This window comes from Candoia aspera, chromosome 2 (genome assembly GCF_035149785.1).
Source record: "Candoia aspera isolate rCanAsp1 chromosome 2, rCanAsp1.hap2, whole genome shotgun sequence".
Taxonomy (NCBI): Eukaryota; Metazoa; Chordata; class Lepidosauria; order Squamata; family Boidae; genus Candoia; species Candoia aspera.
Window position 1 is genome coordinate 13,878,281 of NC_086154.1, and position 19,955 is coordinate 13,898,235.

The 19,955-nt window shown below is 43.7% G+C and overlaps 1 protein-coding gene across 1 annotated transcript; it reads right to left on the minus strand.

Annotated features, from left to right (window-relative positions):
- Nucleotides 1-854: 854 nt before the first annotated feature.
- LOC134489892 (vomeronasal type-2 receptor 26-like) lies at nt 855-19,756 on the minus strand. Its single transcript, XM_063292764.1, has 8 exons — nt 19,626-19,756; nt 17,868-18,159; nt 16,065-16,234; nt 11,398-11,686; nt 10,707-10,898; nt 7,504-7,731; nt 2,888-3,014; nt 855-1,765 (listed from the first exon to the last, which is right to left on the minus strand). Exons 1-8 carry the CDS (start codon nt 19,754-19,756, stop codon nt 855-857), a joined length of 2,340 nt encoding a protein of 779 aa, XP_063148834.1.
- Nucleotides 19,757-19,955: the final 199 nt, after the last annotated feature.

The window sequence follows — 19,955 nt, forward strand, 5'->3', positions numbered from 1 at the left end:
CCAAGACCAAAGATGGTAACTCTCTGGAAACCAAAGAGCCCCGAGCCCACAGCCATTCCGTCTTGCCAGGGTTCAACTTCAACCTGTTGCTCCCCATCCACACCTCAACATTAAGGAAGATTGTTGGTTGTTGAACAAGGACTTCATGTAAATGAGACATTCTGCAAGCTTTTCACAAATAAAGTAAAAGCTGACAGGAAGTCACAAGTCTGGGCAGCTCGCAAGCAGGCAGGCAGGCAGGTAGGTGAGTGCAATGGAGTGAGGCAGGGTGGGGGTAGCTGCAGGGAGTGATGCAGTGCCTCAGGAGTACATGCAGGCTGGGAAGAGGATACTGCAAGGAGTGCAGCTTGGGATGAGAGTGGGTGCTGCGCCCGGTGAAGGCATTATGGAGTACAAGATCCATGGGATCTCATACTCCATACCTAAGTTCCTTAGGAGAAATAGTGGTGGGAGCGACTTGCAACCTTCTCTGCTGACTTCCCCATTAACTTTGGTTGTGGAAAGCCAGCAGGGAAGGTTGCAAATGGTGACACAACACCACAGGATGCTGAAACTGTCATAAGTACAATTCAGTTGCCAAGTACCCAGATAATGATCATGTAACTGCATCGGTGCAGGGACGCCATAACTTTGAGGACCAGTCATAAGTAGAACTAGTTCTGTGTCATTGTAACATTGAACTGCTGCTGAATGAGTGGTCATTAACCGAGGACTACCTGTAGTTAGTTAGCCATTGTAATTCAGAACTCACACAGATGGAGAAAGATAGTTTAGAACATGTAAAAATGAGATTATTTCCAAGGCATGTTATTTTATAATACCAGGAAGCTGTAAAAAAAAAGGGGGTTCTAAAATCATGAGCCTTCATTGATTTTCATCATTAGTTGCTCCTTTGTGTTCATGTCAGGTCTCAGAATAATGATGTAGCATTTGGGGATAAAGATGCATCCCAGTAAGCCCAGGCTGGAGGCCAGGATGGAGAAAATCTGCACAGCCACCATGAATTTCCCTTTGGTGCTCAGGTAGGTGGGGACAAAGGAGACCCAAACACTGCAGAAAACCAACATGCTGAAGGTGATACACTTGGCTTCGTTGAAGGTGCCTGGCAGCTTTCGGGCCATAAAAGCCACCAGAAAGCAGATGGAAGCCAGAAAGCCCATGTAGCCAAGGGCAGTGTAGAACATGCTGACTGAGCCTTCATTGCACTGCAGCAGGATGTGTCCTGGTTGAGAATGCAAGTCGGAATCTGGGAATGGGGGAGAGATTCCCAGCCATATGATACAGATGCCCACTTGAATACCAGAGGAGAACAAGACAATGGAGTAGGCCAGACTCTTCCCCAGCCATTTCCTCATCCTGCTGCCTGGCTTTGTGGCCAGGAATGCCACCACCACCATGACAGTCTTTGCCAGCAAGGAAGAAACGGCAACTGAGAAAACAACACTAAAGGTGGTTTGTCGAAGAAAACAGGTCACTTTTTTGGGATGACCAATGAAGAGAAGGGAGGTCAAGAAAGAAAGCTGGAGGGAGACCAGGAGAATGTACGTGAGGTCCCGGTTGTTGGCTTTGACGATGGGAGTTTCCCGGTATTTAATGAAGATTCCCAGAACCAAGCCAGTGGTTAGAGACAAAGTAAGTGCAAAGAAAGCCAGGATGAAACCCAATGTTTCTTGATATGACAAAAAGGTAATCACTTTGGGGACACATTGATCTCGCTCCTCATTGGAATGCTGGTCATCTGGGCACTTGCTGCAATGGGCTGCATCTGCAAAACAGTTGCTAGCATGTATCTATCTTCAGCTGCAGAACCATGAAAAATGCAACTTTAGTCAATTACTACTACAGTAGATAAAACATGTTTTTAAAAGTGATAGGGTGAGAGTGGATTTTGGATGAGGTGGAGAAAATAGGGGAAAATACTTTCCCACAGTATTTGGTTAAGGCCTGAGTTGGAGGGTGAGAAAATATACTGTATTCATGAAGGATAAATGGACTGCAAGTAATACTGAGGAAGAGCTCTCGAACACGCAGCTGAATATGACCTGATAGGTGAAAGAGTAGTTCACCATTGTGTTTTGAAACCTACCAGAGGAATCAGGTGGGTACAGATCTAGAACTTTGGATTTAGACACCCTCATTGCCATTGGGATTCAATTAGTGCCTTGTTGCCTTGCCTTTTTGACAGTGGCAAGGGATGCTGTTTGGGCTCCTACAGTCTATTAAGTTCCCCCATTTGATTGTTTCAGCAATTAGAAGAAAGTTTTTGAATGAGTGGGCTGAATTTGTAAAAAATTGAATAATTCATGTCCAATTTAAGTCAAATAACTTAATTTTTTGTCTTCACTCCATCTGTATTATGGATTGTGGCTCTTAGCACACCAAGTCTAGCCTGTGGCTGGAAAAGAACCCACAGTGGAACTCAGTTGCCAACCAGGGAGACCCACATACGACAACACTCACATTTCCAAGTAAGAATTCAAAGTTTCTACCCAGAGATATTTAAAGGACCCAACCTTATTTAGAAATAATCATCTCTTGTTTGAAATGCTGAAGACCAAAGAGATCATCACATCTCAAAGGACATGTCTTCTTTCCTGTAACCAGTCAAGGAGGCAACAACTTGAGAGGTTTCAGCTACCTGTCATTATTTATGTTAATGGTCACATCATGATGCAACATTGGGTGATAGTACCCAATCCTTGAGAAGTTTGTGCACCTGTTCAAGAAATTCAAGTTTTCTTGCTTTGTGGAATTATGAAAAAATAATGCTAGTCTTTAGGTCTACAACTAGCAGGAAAGAAAACACCTTTAACAAATCTTGCCCAGAAAAGCACACGTGAATTCTGATTGCATCCTCCATGCCTCTCTTTTCTCCAGAGCCACCTACCTTCTTGCACAGAGATTGTTCCTTCCATGCACAGAGAACAGTCGTAGCAGCAAACTGGGGCTTCCTCTCTCATGAGCTTGGCGTATCCTGGGGAACAACTGTCTGTACATCTAGAAGAAGGCACCATCTAAACATGCAAATAAAGATCAGCCAGGGCAACATAGGAATCAGAGGGGTTTATTTCAAGAAACTTGTTTCAGGAAGTGATGGAGCACATTGAGCAAACTTAACCAAGGAGTAGTGGCATAGCACTTGCTGATGGATACCCCCATCTTCCTTCCTTTCTAACTATTGGAGGTGTTGGAATTATCAGGGGTCAACTCAGCATTGTCCACACTTCTACTCCGCAAGATTGCTGTTAGCTGCTTGGAGTTCTTTTATTAACATTTAAAAGCTCCATCAAGCATTATGGGCCCAGTACAGACCAGTGCAGCACAGCAGAGTCCACTATACTGACCAAGAAGGGATTTTGAAAAGGCTTTGGCCCTACAGCAAAAAGGAAGCTTCTTGCACATTTAAAAAGCAAAGTTCAGAAAGTTTTTTTTCTTCTCTCTTAACAATGGAGAAGGAGGAGGGAGTTCCCCCCTACCAAGACTGAATGAGGATAATTACTCAGCATGGTTATTCAGATTAAGAATGCAGATAGATTATGAAGAATGCTTAGATGCTTTGGATTTTCCTGAACCTAAACCAGAGGATGGGAAGGAAGCCAAAAACCAGAGGAAGAAAAAGTATAAACGAGCTAGGATTCTTATTGCCAGGTCTCTCCCAGATCACAGATTAACTTGACGTAAAGTCCAGTCGTGTCTAACTCTAGGGGGCGGTGCTCATCTCCGTTTCTAAGCCGCAGAGCCGGCGTTGTCCATAGACCCGTCTGTGGTCATGTGGCCAGCATGACTACACGGAACACCGTTACCTTCCCGCCAAAGCGGTACCTATTAATCTACTCACATTTGCATGTTTTCAAACTGCTAGGTGAGCAGGAGCTGGGACTAGCAACGGGAGCTCACCCCGTCACGCGGATTCGAACCGCCAACCTTCCGATCGGCAAGCTCAGCAGCTCAGCGGTTTAACCCACAGTGCCACCGCGCCCCCTTAAAAATATTGCTACTGCTAAGGAAATGATTGAGAAGTTAAACACCCTGTACTCAGAGGTTGATGAGCAGAAAGTAATCTGTTTGTTACGAGAAATGCATGCATGCAATTTGGAAGACAATGGAAATATAAATGATCACCAGGCAATCTTTGATCAGCTGAGCACAGTCCAGAATCCTATGAATGAAAAACTTAAGATATCTTTTGTGCTGAGCACTTTGACAAATAAATTCTTCCCATTTGTTGCTGGTTTGAATTTGGAAGGAAAGAACCTCTCCCAGTTGTTGGGAATGATCAGATCAGAAGCCCGAAGACAAAGTTTATTTTTGCATAACAAAAGAGAGGCTGGCAGAGACATAAGTTACCCAGCAAGGAAAGGTAGACATGAGCAAAAACAATTAGTGAGTCATCAGAAAAACAAAAGGAAGGAAAAGAGAGCCATTGTGTATAATGCATGTGAAAAGCCAGGACATATCGCAAGGATAAATCCTTGGAAAAATCCTTTAAAAGTGAAAAGGCGTTACACACTGTTTATAAAGCTGATACCAATAAAGGTCCTGGACGATGGGTCATAGACTCAGGGGCCAGCAGGCATCTATGTGGGAATAAAGGTGACTCTTGTGAGCTAACTGAAACCACAGAAGGAACCCAAACATTAGCAGATGGCAATTCAACTTCAGTTCAAGGAAAAGGAAGGGTGCCATTGCGATGCATCAATGGGGATGAACACAAAGATCTTGTAGCAGAAAATGTTTTCTATGTACCAGAATTAGAAGTTAATTTGCTGAGTGTTTCAACATTGAATAACAAAGGCTTTGATGTAACGTTTAACACTAATGCAGAATGTAAAGTCACCAGTGGAGAAAAGATTGATGTTACAGCCTTTCAAAAGGATGGCATCTACCAGGTGCACTGCAAACAACCACCACCAGATGTCAGCAAAAGGAGGACAACGGCGCCACCCCCTGGCACAGACGTTTTGCGCACCGTGATTTTAATGCAATCTCCAGAATGAAAACTGAAGGCATGGTAAGAGACTTTGAAATAAGCAACCATGATAAATGCCAACCAAAAGTGTGATATGTATCAAAGGAAAGGCAACAAGACCAGCCATACCCAAACAAAGGGAAAGGTGGGCAACCAAGCCACTCAAACTTATCCACACTGATTTGTGTGGACCTCTTCAAGCCACAGCAGGCAGAAATAAATACATTTTGTGCTTTATAGATGATTTTTCCAGATACTGTGTGACCTGCCTAATGAAAGAGAAATCCGAAACAGTGGACATGCTGAAAGTGTATGTAGCCATGGTGACCAACAAGTTCACAGAACCCCGCAAGCCCTCCAAAGCGACTGTGGAGGTGAGTTTATTTCACAAACCATGCAAACATACCTGACACAACTAGGTATAGAGCACAGACTGAGCACCCCATACACACCTATGGCATGAACGCAAACCAAGCGTAAAGCATCTGAGGGTGTTTGGATCCAGGGCTTATGCACACATACCAAAGAAGAAGAGATCCAAACTAGACCCCAGAGCTGAAGAAGGCATCATGATCGGTTATGCTCCAGGAAGCAAGGGATACAGAATCCTGAACCCAAAGACAGGAAAAGTAACCACATGCAGAGTGGTGTACTTCGATGAACAAGAGAGAGGCCACCATAGGCATGCTGATGATGACTGCGGAGAAGTCAGCAGCAGCAGTTACTGGCTTAAGATGCTGAGCCCAACACTTGAAGACACAACCACTGCACTGACCCAGAGGAGACAGAGGCCCAGGCAGAAACTCCACCAGGGTCAGGTGATGAGGCTGAGGATGCAGAAGGGGTTGAATCACCAAGCACCACTCCTGAACCTGCTCCAAGTCGCTCATCACGACCCAAAAAAGGAGTTCCAGCCGAGAAACTCACTTGCCTCGCAAGGTCGTTGTTACCAAAAGAACCTGCATCGTGGAATGAAGTCCAGCAAATGCCACCAGATGAAGCAAGCAAGTGGAAGAAAGCAGCAGAAGAAGAGCTGGAGGTTCTACACAAGAACAAAACATGGACTTTGACTAAACTAACAAAAGGCAAGAAAGCCGTAGGATGCAAATGGTTTTCAAAGCCAAACAAGATGAAAATGGAGAAGTACAAAGATACAAAGCCAGACTAGTTGCAAAAGGCTATTCACAAAAGTATGGACTTGATTACGATGAATGTTTTGCTCCAGTTGTAAAACATGCCGCAATCAGAATACTCCGAAGTCTAGCAGCTTCCAGGAACATGAGTGTTGAACACCTAGATGTAAAGACTGCATTTCTACATGGGGAGAGACAGGAAGAACTGCACATGCTGCAACCTCCAGGCTTCACCAACCCCGGGACACAGCAACTTGTTTGTAAACTTCAGAAGGGGATTTATGGCTTTCTTCTGAGCCAGAAGCAAAAGATCCTAGAACCGTTGGAGAGCTTAGGACCAGAAAATGCCAATCCTATGCCAAAGCCGATGGGAACAGGTGTCCACAAGCAGTGGGAACCCAGTGAACTTTTACCTGAGAACAATGGCTATAAAGGCGCCATAGGTAAGCTATTGTATCTAGCCACTACCGTTAGGCCGGGCATAGCAGCCGCAGTAAATGTTCTATGCAGGAAAACTAGCGCACCCACACAGAGAGACTGGACTGGTGTTACGCGGGTGGGAAGGTACCGAAAGGGCACTATTCACCTGAAACTAAAGCTACCAGCCACTGACAATCCTAGACTAGTGGGGTTTACAGTGCGGATTGGGCAGAGGACATTACTGGCCATAAACCCACTAGTGGGCATGTATTTTTCTGTGGGGGTGGAGCAGTAAGCGGTAAGTACATTTCTATCACCGCCCATCTCCCCCCAGAAAGGGGGACTCTCTTTCTCCATCCATCTCTATTGCCAATCCAGACACGTTCCCTTTGTCTTATTCTCCATTCTGGAGGAAACAGGTTCCTTTGCAGAGGGTGTTGCTTCGTAGTGTATGTGTGGGGATCCTGTTCCTTGTATTTTTCTCTCCTCCTTTGCTTGGTCAGGGAACATCCGACACCTGGGTCTCATTGCCATTGGAAGAGCCTCTTTGTTCCTCTCTCTGCCTTCTGCTATAGCTGAACATTGTAGCAAGTCAATGCCTTTGTTCAACCGCCCTCATTTCCCCTGCCACATTCTCAACTTAACATCCTTCTCTTATGGAATCCTGTGGGCTACTCCCTTGCTACTCCCTTGAGCCTCTGGCTTTTCTCTTCCTAAAAATAAGATGAATCATGGTATTATATTCCAGATTAGACTGTAGACTGTCAAGGCCCCAACACAATTGGTGTTGTAGCACATTACAGTTTATCATATACTACTGAAAAATATCTAAAGAAACATAATATCCTGTGAAATAATGTAGCTTTATGTTCCCTTCTTTGAAGGTTTTCTGGATTGTCCTCAGTGAGAATTATTTCTGAGCAGAAAAGTCTGCATATGAAAAGGTGAATGGAAGACCCAAACCCAAGCAGCATCCGCTACCTGGTTAAATGAGGTTGGCCATAGGATGGCACTCCGATTGATGGAGACCTCGACTCCGGAGGAGGCTTCCCTTTCCACACCCCCAACTTTCACCCCACCTTCAGACTTGTTGGGAAACACTGTCCAGTGCATGATATCAAAGTCAGCCACAGGAACTCCATTTCCATCCAAATGAACCCCATCTCTGGAAAGATTGTGCATTTGGAAGTTTCTCAGGAGCGGATGAAGCTGCAAAGACATACAAAATGTGAAGGAAACATGCAGCTTCCACATTCCCATTTGAACCTTTCTGCAAGGTGATTGTGGCTATTCTTCTGGACTGGAAGTGCTCTGAATAATTCAACCTCTTCAGCTCAGCACTTCTGTCTGAAAGAGAATGATTCGGGATTTGATGGGAAGCTCCTCTCCCTCCTTCTCCAGGGAATACCAGATCTTTCTCAGATATGTCTTTCACTTTCCTGAAGGAATCGCTATACAGTCCTACCAAGCCATAGCTCAGCATCGTAATTTTAACAAAAATGAAAATTATGTAAGACCAAAAGCTCAAGAGTTGACTGAATCTCATTAGATCCAAGTGTTTCCTGTGATACTGCATGAGATGTTGTTAATTTCCTATGCTTTATTTTATTTGAAAAAAACCCTGTATGTCTTTATATATAAAACAGACAACAGGAAGCCACACCCTGTTTCCTTCTGTCTAAAAGGGTTCCTGTCTGGTGAGCAAACCCAACTGTCAATTGCTTAGTGGATTGCCAGGATCCCACAGCAGCTCTTCCCCAGCCTTCAGATGGTAGAGCCACTGATAGAACTGAACCAGCAGATGGATGTGGAGGGTGAAGAGAGAAGGACTGCATGGAAGCTGTTGAGTGGAGATGTTGCAACCAGCAGGCAGGCTGGGCTTGGCACTCAGGAGAAAAGACCCAAGGACCAGCCAGCTGTTGGGTCCCTTTCTGGGCTGTGAAAAAGCTGAGCCACAGAGCTCGGAATGGGAGCCAGGCTGAAGCCTGCAGTGCTTCAATGAGGCCAAAGCCTTGCAGAGCAGAGAGGAAATAGGGGTGGCAGCAGCTGGCAACTGGAGAGCCCAAGGAGTGTTCCTGCTCTCTTCCACCACCCCTTCTCTGAAGTGGAGGAAGGAAAAAGCTCTGGAAGAGGGAAGCCAAGCAGGGAACAGGGAAGGATGGAAGAGATCCACCTTCTGGCCATTGTAGGAAAAGCAGAGGCTTTGAGCAGAAGAGTGGAGGAACTCCAGAGAGATAAAAGACGGATTGAACTTGGTTGGGAAGGAGAACGGACCCCACGACCTGGGAATAGAGAGACTAGTGATAGAGAAATAGGGAGATGGAGAGGTTAGCCATAGAGAAATAGGGAGGTCTAATGATTCAACATTTAGATCTATAGTTGTAGAAGGTTTCAAAGAGAGGTGTTGCAATAGAAGATTGACTGAGTAAAAAATGTCTAGCGCTAAGCATTGGCTTTGGAATCGAGTGTGAAAGGGGAAAGGACCCTGTGCAAGCACTGTAGCTGGACCAATTAACACAACAATATAAACGCAAGAGTGTTGGTGAAGCCAATATCAGATTGCACAGTTAGATAAAAGCCACAGATATAAAGTACAGATAGAGATAGAACCCAAGCAATGTAAGGTGTTGCCATATCAGCCATTCTGGGGTAGTGGTTAAGCCATCAGGCTAGAAACTGGGAAACTGTGAGTTCTACTCCTGCCTTGGCATGAAGCCAGCTCAGCAGTCTTGGACCAGTCCCTCCCGCTCAGCCTTAGGAAGACGACGCAGGAAGCACAAACCACTTCCCAAATCTTGCCAGGAAAACTGCAGGGACTAGGCCAGGCCCTAGACAGGACCCAAGAACTGACTCACACACACACACACACAATACAGTATTAGCTTTGAAAAAGAAGGGGAGATTCCCTAATCCCCTTTTGTAAGATATGCTTATGTTGTACAATAAACTTAGCCCCAGCTACTAAGGGAGTTTTTAGAAGATTCACATACTTAATTACCAGTGCTTGTTGTTTCGTTCTGGAGTCTGAGGTAAATCTGACTGACTGTGATACAAATGAAACAAGGACAAACCCCACAGCATGAAATCTGTTAAGACAATGTAACCTAACTTGAGTAACCTAGTATTTCATGTGCTGTCTGGAAGATTTATCTTGCTAGGACCTTCTTCTTTTACTGCCATGAAACCAAAGTCAAGACTCACTCTTGGCTCAGAAACTAGACAAGACCAGCATGTGTGGTCCCGGGAGAGGGCTGAGGACGGCTGGGGTGTCCTTATGCTTCTTGCATTTGCAAATGGGGCGAATTGCCTTTCACTATAGCGGCATCTCTGACATTACAGCCTCCCAAAGCAGCACAGATGGCTCAACTTTGGAAGATTTAGCAACATAATCTCTCTCTCTCTCTCTCTCTCTCTCTCTCTCTCTCCCTCTCTCATGCCGGGCAACTGCTGTTTGGAATGTCTCTCCCCTCCCTACACCCAATTTAGCACTGAGGAATTGCAGGGGGAGCATCGATGGAGCCTGAAAGGAGAATTCTCACCTGCCATGGCTGTAGCATCTGGGGTGTCTGATGGACTCCAACCCCCATCCTCCTCCTCCTCGGTTGGGGAGAAGAGGCAGCACTGAGGACCCAGGCCAGAGCTTGGATCGCTGTGGAAACACTGGAGGCATCCTCAGACAGGATTCTTGCAACCACATCATGGGGAGGGATTTCCCAGTTCTCTTTTTCTAGGCATCTTTCCCAAACTTTCTTGGACAACAGAGGCCTTGAAGAGGAACACTGGAATGCTGCCTTTCCATATTGCTTGAGAGAAAGGTAATATGAAATAAAGTCATAATATTGTGTCCGTTCCTTTCTCTGGGCGTGGAAGGAAAACAAAGCATGTTTATGTTGGAGATCAATCAGGTACTGAAACAGTCTTATACCCATAACTGGGAAAGTTGTTGCAATCCACACTTTCCCCCCTATGAAGTTAGTAATATTTTTAGTACTGGATAGTAGACCTGATAGAATTAATGTGGCCTGAAGATCCAGTTGACAAACTGTAATTTTTAAAGGACTATTGATAAGGAAAAGGAACCTTTGCCCTGTTTTTCCCATAACCATTTGTTGGTTACTTCTATATGTATTGATTGCTGGGAGGGTTTCTGAGAGAACAATGCAAATCCCATTTTTTTCAGCCACAGTTGCAAAGGTCCTTTTAAAGTTTTCTCCCCTTTCATTGTCCTGAGAAAGGAGGGCAATCCACGTCCATCGGAAATGCAGGAGCAGCTTGACAATTGCTGAGAAAGGAGGTTCTTCTTTTGGAGTCATCCGGTAGAAAAAGGGAAAGTGATGCCTTTGCTCAGGAACGTGGCTGATAGCCCCATAGCTGATCTAAGATGAAAGAGAAATATAGCTGGTTTGTGTCCGTTTTAATGATAAAAGTCAGGTGCTTCAATGTAACAGCCTCCTTTCCCCACTGCTGAGATAAGTTTTCCAGGGAACCACAACTGTGTGACATTTCCTGGCTCCCTTGGTGTTCTGTCCTCTTTGAGGCTAGGGGGCTCTGACCTTTTTGGTGGGTGATCCTCATGGGTGACCCTCATGGATGATAATCATGGAGCACACCCTTCTGGTCAAACCCTACCGATGCAGCTAAGCATGGGTGATGCATTGGATGCAGTGGGGCACCTTTGCTGACAACAGCTGAGGCTCACATGAGCCCTACACACTCTGTCAGTCACCCACAGAGTAGAGGAGACTCAAGTAATCCAGGACAGATAGCAGCATCTGCATACACTGGAAGAGAGAACTCTCCTGATTTACCAGGAACACACAAAGATACACACACAGAGAGAGACACACCCACACCTCCACCATTTTAGCTTCATACCTGTGGGATTTTGTAGATGCCCAAGAGAGTAGAAATATGATCAAAGAGTTCAGGATCGGTCTCTTCAAGAACTGCCAGCAGGTTCTTTTGTCTTCCACACCTGTAATTTGGGACATTCTCCTGCCCTGTCGACAGCAAGTCCATCATGGCCTCATAGGTCATCCTTGCATTGAAAAAGTTCTCATAGAGGTTGTAGCCCAGGGTGAAGTTGGGTAAGAGCCTCGGATTGTGGTTGATCTCATGAACAGCACACAAGAAGGGCAGGATGTGGTAGAAGCTCCTAGGCATACTACAACATAAGAGTTATCAAAAGGTCATCAATTTCAATTTGAATTTTCTTCTTCAGGTCATAAAGCATGTCATATTTGCTGCAGCTTTAAATTTACATATTGCAATGCAGACAATATTAGCAGACACTCATTGCTCTACTACAAAATAGGAAACTACTGAAAACTTTATTTATAGGGCCTTTCCGGATGATAGACTTCTTTGTACATTTCTATTAGAAGGACAGTCCAATTGACCCCAAAGGGAGCTTCTTTGCAAAACAAACACCAAAGAGATAGAGTAAACTTGGTATGTCAGGATCAAAGGGATCCTACCAAAAACATTGGAGCTGATCATAACTATCATTTTCTCCAAATTATGAGGAGGAGGGGGAAAGAGGAAAATAACTCTTACACCATCACTAACAAAGTTAGGAAAACTAGTAGAAGAAATTGGAGAAAACAAGTAAAAGAATGTGGAGAAGTTTCTTAGTAGTGTAACTGTTTCAATTTGTTTAGAATAAACTTTTGCAAAACCAAACATTATTTTATTTACTTGGTTATTTAGAGGACTTCTCAGGCCACCTATCTCATACAATGACTCTAGGCAGCTCAGAAGCAGCCATAAAACCTTGTTAAAAACATACCCTTACCCAGGTGCCAGACCAGCCATCCCCACAGCTCAACCCCATATCTTAGCCCAATGCCAATAATTACCTTTCCAGTCTGTGGGTTGGAAGCTCGGAGAAAACGTATGGGTTAAGTGCAGAAACCGTTGCAGATGTTATTCCACTAATCAGGTAGTCTCCAGGCTTGTAGAAATTAAACTCCTTTTTTAATTCTATTATCACCTTCGCTGGACATTTCATCAGCTTGGTGGCACAGGGAATGTGGGACAGGAGGAGAAAGAGCTGCATTTGCAGCAGCAGCATCTGACATATGTCGATGGAGATCCTTCCTACAGTCCTCTCTCTGGCAGAGAGCTGGATCTGAGAGCTCACAGAAGAGCAGAACCACAGTGAAGATGGTCCAGCTTGGCCCCAGGTCTGGAAGAGGAACCTGCAATTTCAGATGGGCACAGTCCCTTCCCAGTCCTACCCCATTTTTTCCTTTCAGCGGAGCAGGTGCTAGTTACACGTCAGGTTTTCAGTTGTTGTATATCCTGATTTTTGTCTCATTGGTTGAAAACTAATGGTGGTGGTGGTGGAAATCCCATAAACTTTGTTCAAAAATAGAATAAATAACCATGATTGTAATAATTGGAAGGGGAATTGGGAATGTCTGTTGCAACAGAGGTGTGCAGTTGGAGAAAACAGTTTTGCATGACTCAGGGGCATAGTTTGAGTTCAAGAGTCAGGAAGGGAACAGTTCAGGGAAGTTTGACTGCATTTTAGTCTAGGACGGTTTTCTTGAGATTCTAAAGAGTGTAACATGCTAAAAGAATCAAACCTTTTCCACTAGCCAGTGGGGATATTCTAATTCATTCTTTCTCAAACTTTTGATCCTGGAGGAACCCTTGAAATAATTTTGAGGCCTCAGGGAACCCTACCACGTTCAGGCTCAACTATAGGCCAGAAGTTACAAAATGTTTATATTTGTTTCATGTGTAGGCCTGTATATATGCATTAACGTTGTTTTTAAATGAAAAATAAAGAATGAAACTTTCCTCTTTAATGAGAAGTTGCCTGAATGTGAAATATTTTTTTAAATAAATCAAGGAACCCTTAGTAACCTCTCATGGAACCCTAGATTTGACAGAATCCTAGTTTAGAAACCCTGTTCTAATTCCTTTGTATTTTGTCTAACGTGGATGAGGCCATCTTCCCCAATGAAGGTTTGATACTCCAGAACGGTTACCTCCAGATAATTATATTTTGAATAACCCATCAAAGGCACTTCCTAAAAGTCTTCTTCTGTCTTTCTAAATGGGAAGAATCTGAGTCTTCATGGTTAGAGACAGGACCTGATAAAAATTCTGTGGATGGTACTGTGATGCTTTGGATTTTATTTTGCATTTTGCTTGATATGTATTGGTGGGCAACGCCATAGGATGGACAGGTTTGAGTACTTCCGCTAAGTGTGCACCTGAAACCTCTACCCATTGCACCCAGAGGCCTTCTCCAAAACCACTGATGGAGTATAAATTAAGGAGTGAATTAGTTCCATATCTTGTCTGGACCAATCTTGAAATTTTTCAGCTGGTTGAAGGATGAACAAGAACCTGATTCCAAAGATATCGGCCAGCAGTATGGACTCCAGAGGTGTGGACCAGTAGCCTGAACCTCAAAAGAATTTCAAGGGATTGTGGTTTGTGGTGAGTGCCAGAGGAATTTACTGCATTCTTGACTGTGGTGACTCGTCCTATAGTTTGTGTATCTGCTCTTCACCTGTGGCATATCAGAGGCCATCTCTTTGACTTCACAGCCAATGAGGCCTGGTCCTTGATAATGTGACCTCGGCCTTAATTTTCAGAGTATAGAAAGAAAATGTCAGAACTCATAATTTGGTTTCCTAGAACTTCAGCAAACAATTTTGCACTGTGAATCTATATCCTTAGTAAAGATGTAGTTCATATTCCTCAAACTTAATCAAAGAAGGAACTTTTCTAATGGTTGACGAAAACTAATGGGAGGGAATGAACGATATGTTTTGCATTAGAGAATATAACAAGACTGTAATGCTAGCAACAATTCTGGATTTAAACATGGCCTGGGAAGGTTGCAGATTTTGTGTTTGTGTTTGATGCAGGCAGCCAAGGTTTCCACCTTTGCCGTTGGGTTTTATTGTAGCATCAAGATTTTTTAGAATGAAAACATTTTTAAAAAATTAATAATGACATGTGACATTGTTTTTTTTTAAATAAACACATATCTAGCAGTCTTGCCTGAGAGGGTTACACCCATGTAGGGAATAGTCTAGGATGATAGCTGAGCAATGACTTACAAGCAGTGACATGGAATTATGCTAACAGGTACCTGCTGCCATATCGCTTTTGCTGCTAAGGCCAAGATGGCCACACAAGGCAGTCCCAGCATCCAGCAGTGAGGGGGATGCCCATGGCAGTCGGAAGTGGCCAAAGGGAGCTGGGCAGATCCCAGTCTCTACTGTCCCATCACCACAGCCACCATCGAAGCATCACAAAGCAGGCAGAGAGGAAGGCTTGTGATGGGAGAAGATGGAAAATAGGTCTTTTCCATCACACCAGATCAATATCAAGTTCCACAGGATCAGAGTTGGCCTAGGAACTGCGGAAAGGTTGCATCACGAGTGTATGGCCCTGATTTATTGATTGAGTTGACTTTCCGGCCACCATAACTTGCCACTCTTGGTAGTGTGCTTAAAAAGCAGTAAGGATCTTAAAGCTGAAGTTCAGGGGACATGTGGATGGGGTCCTAGTTCCTCATAGAAGATGCTATGAAGAAACATACGTTTAAAGCAGGAAAAACTGCTTTAATTCAAGGGAGAACATGAGGATAGCTCTGCCATCCTGGTGCTTATACACTATACAAATGGGGAAATGCTGTCACTATAGAGGTAATATCTTCCATTTTAGAAGATTCCGCAAGAGAATTTCACTTCCTTTCCCCAAACTTCCACATCTAGTAAGAAGGACACTACAACAGAGCAATTGTTCTTCACAACATCTTAACCCCACCCCCAACCCTGCCTACACCCAATTTAGCACTGAGGAATTGAAGGGGAGCATCGATGGTGCCTGAAAGGAGAAGTCTCACCTAACATGGCTGTAGCCTCTGGGGTGTCCGATGGTCTCCAACCCGCATCCTCCTCCTCCTCCTCACTTGGGCAGAAGAGGCAGCATGGAGGACCCAGGCAACATCTTGGATCGCTGTGGAAACACTGGAGGCATCCTCAGACAGGATCCTTGCAACCATATCATGGGGTGGGATTTCCAAATTCTCTTTTTCTAAGCATCTTTCTCAAACTTTCTTAGACATCAAAGGACTTGAATAGGAACACTGAAATGCTGTCTCCCCATATTGCCAGAGAGCAGAGTAATATTTATAAAAATCATAATATTGCATCCTTTTTTCTGCCTGGGTTAAGAAGGATAACAAAAGGTGTTGATGCTGGAGATCAAGCACATAGTAAAATGCTCATACACTAAAGTCTGGCAAAGCTGCTGCAAGTCAGACTTTCCCCTCAAATAACTTATTCCTTTCGAAGAGTTTTATTAGTGCTACCAGTATTAGTGTGGCCTGAAACCCTAATTGACAAACAATTATTTTTACTTGATGGTTCCTGAAATATAGAAGTAGGTGCTTTTTTTCCATTTCTTCTGAGAATGGAACATTGTTTCCCATATGTGGTGTAAAGATGCTATCTGAGAAGGCAATGCAAACTCCTTTCTTGGTGGCTAGTGGCACAAAGGTTCTCCTGAACTTTTCCCCATTTTCATTGTCTGGAGCAAAGAGGCCGATCCACGTCCATCGGAAATGCTGGAGCAGCTTGACAATTGCCAAGTGAGGAGGTTCCTGTTTTGGACTCAGCCCGTAGAAAAAAGGAAAATGCTTTTTCTGCTCAGGAATGTGGCTGATGACCCCATAGCTGATCTAATGAAAAAGAGAAAAGATTATTCAGATGCTTAACTCTAAGGGCTTTCACAGCTACTGAGCTAATGTTTCCAGAAAGCAAGAGCTAAATGTTCAGTTCCATCTGCATTGTTGATGTCTCTCCTGCTTCTGTAGTCTCTGTCCATGTCCTTCCTGGCCAGGAAACCCCCGTTCTCCTTGTGGCTGATGTCCATGGAGACCCCTGACCAACACCCCCTACCCACACAGGTTAGTATGTGCTGATAGACATGGTGCTCAATGGTGACCTTTTGGGGCCTGTAGGGGCCTCTACCCACTCTGTGGATCACCGGTAGTTCCTGGCACACAACAGATCGGACTTCCAGGTGGTGGATAGGGATTTCTCCGTAAAGTAGGGGGTGATCACTCTTCCCTTATTTCTTGGGAATTCTCCCAGTCCAATCACTTTCTGAAAAGTGTCTAAACCTCTTGCTCTAGCCATCTGTCCAAACTTACCTCCCCCTCCACTGCAAGCCCCATCCCATCCTAGGGAGACAGACTGGTAATTTTCTTTACTGGCAGGGAAATCTACCAATCTCTCCACCTTAACGTTCTTCTTACTAAACTGCTGGGAGAGAACCAGCATCATGTACAAAGTAGAATGGAGATCAGCTCTGGGTTTAGAGCAAATTAATAGTGACCTGTTTTGGGCCTCAGAGCACATAGAAGTGGCTGCCTGCCTGTGCCCTTCTCCGCTCAGTGCCTTTGTATTCTTGGAAAGATTCCTTGCTTCCACTTTCTCCACGCACGGTGTCATAAGGTGTCATTAGTTCTCCCCTCTTGCTTTCCATCCACTCAGGAATTGCCTCCAACTTCCTTGGTGTTCCTCCTCCTTTTCATCTGTCAAGGATTCCTCCTTCAGATCTTTCAATCCTCATTCATTCTTTGTGGGCAACCCACCTATTTTGTACCACTCAGTTTAGAAGTTCAGTCCACACGCATTTTGCACCCGTCCGTTCTGGATCCGCTGTTATCACACACATTTCTTAGAGAGCCCATTCTGAATGCATTCCACGGAGATATTTTGTTTCTCCTGACATGCCCAGTTCTCACTGTGCTCTAAGATTGTGAGCAGAATAATATTGAATCATTCTGGCAACAGAGCACAGACCGCTATGTTAATGTAAGCGCTTGGGGGCCTTAAATTTTGTCTTGCTCTTTTCTGAACGTTCTAACCAGGTAGACCGATTTGTCTACTTGCTCTGGCTGTTTCTGTGAAGAAAGGCTCTTTGTTGCAAGTCCAATTCATAGCAGAAAAGAATACGTTCTTGAAGACAATGTATTGTTTCCAAATCCATGTGTATCAATGGCAGAAAGACCAAAGTAATACAAGGGAAATAAAAATATTTCAGGTTTTTTAAGATCTAGCATCTGTCTCCACCTTCTGGTTTCTTCTGGAGAATTTCCAAAATGGACTTGAAAGTCTGATTGACAAACAATTCTTCTTACTTGACATTTGCTGAAATATAGACGCATGCTCTTTTCTGAACGTACGGACCAGATGGATCAATTAGTTAGCTGCCCAGAATCAGTGGTTTGAGATGAGCAGCTATATAAATTGAAGAAATGAATAAATAATTTCCCAAATGGACTTTGCTTCTATTTGTAATCGTACCTGTGGCATTTTGTAGATGTTCAGCATGGCTGAAACATGACGAAAGAGCTCAGAATCAGCCTCTTCAAAAATGGCCAAGATATTTTTTCTTCTTCCACAACTGTAGTTTGGGGTGTCCTCCTGCCCCATAGACAGAAAGTCCATCATGGCATCGTATGTCATTACGGGGTTGAAAAAGTTCTCATAGAGGTTGTAGCCCAGGGAGATATTGTGGAGCAGCCTCGGACTCTGATTGATCTCATGAATGGCAAACAGGAAAGGCAAGAGGCAGCTGAAGCTCAGAGGGGTGCTGCTACAATGGAAGAGATATCAATAGGTTTTCCTCTTCAGTTTATAAAGATGGGTTGTATTTCCCACAGAAGTTCCTTTAAAAATGTCTGGCACTATCAATCAAAGCACGTTGTGACAACACAGGGATTAGGCCTTGGCCTGCGCTGTGTAAACCTGTCACGGGAATGTTTTAAACACCATCAAACCTTCCTGAGGCTGTGTCTCTGAGATTAGATATACACTTTCTACCTTTGAAAAAGCAAAGAATAGCTTTCCCCTTGTTGATCAAACTCAAATCTATTTCAAGACAGCAGAAGCCACCCTGATGTGAAAAGATGACAAGGGGAGAATGGGATGGTGCTGAATTCCCCTCAGCAAAGCACAAGCACATTTCTCCCTCAACAGCAATCAAAGTATATCATTCGCCCGAAGGTGAGGTCAGCCCCATCCCTGGTAGCCTTTTGGAAAGCCCCGAGAATGCGTTTTTTCCAGCAAGCTTCTGAATCCCATGGGGAGCCTGCGCAATGGTTGCATTGTGCTTACATGGCTGTTATTCTCCTGAAATCTTGCTTTTTATTTGATTGTGTTTATTGTTTTAAGTGTTTTAATGGTTGTGAAATTGCTTGAACTGTTAATTCATCACCACCCAGAGATGGGCAGCCATTTATATTTGCTAAATAAACAAATCAATCAATAAGTAAACTAACTGCATACCAGGAACAAGCTTGTCTACAAGTTCCCTTTCATACTCTAATATTCTAATCTAATAATTTACTTAATTCTTCCATTTTTTACTCTATATGTTTTAGTCTAATTTTTAATCTCTTTCTTGTTTAACCAGATACCTATGGATAGGTGACCTGAGGTTACAGTCTCTTCTTTCCCACAGCATAAAATGCTATTGTGTTAAATATATATTTTTTTAATTTGTGAATAATTCTTGAAGCACATCAATAGAAGTAAAGAAATGCCAGATGAAGTAATGATATCAGTCTCCGACGTTTTACGGTACTTTCTTACTCTGGATTCTGCACAGTGAAGGACAGGAGATGATTTTGCCAAATATATTACCATTCGGTTGCCAGAATATTTCCTTAACTTTATTCTCCATATATGACAAATCCTTTTTCCTTTTGATTATATGAATTGATGTCAGCAATATCCTCTTCCAAATCAGATGGCCATTTCTCTGTCATTATCATAGCAAATTGCATGTCCTCAGGGCCTTTCTTTTTGACTGGGAAATACAGGTTTTCCATTTAAAAGTTGGGAGCATCTGGTGTTGATGCTAGTCCTTAATGAAGAAGTCAAAAGAAATACTCAGGTTTTAAAAAACCCAAAATAGCTTTTACGTAAAGAAGATTTAGAGTAAAAAGAACAGGCTACTTGAAGAAGGCCAGGAATTGGGAAATGGGAATCATTCCCTACTAAAAGGACTTTGGAGAGGGAAAAATCAATCAGTCAAGGAACGTACGTGTTAATAATTACCCTTGAAATTTATGTCTTGGAGGCCTGAAGAACTCATATGGTTGAAATGCAGCATTAGTTGTAGATATGATTCCACTGATCCGGTAGTCTCCTGACTGGTAGTAATTGGCGTTTTCTCCTTCTATTGTCATGTTTAATAGACATTTCTTTAAGAGAGGCCCACAGGGAAAATGGGAAAACAGCAGAAGTAGGAACAGCAGCACCTGAGATACCATGATGATGCTATTTGCTATAATTCTCTCTCTGCGGCACAGACAGCTCTTCCTTGGTTCCAGAGCTGGCAAAAGATGAGGAAAAACTATTAACAAAATAGCACAACTGCACTGAAGA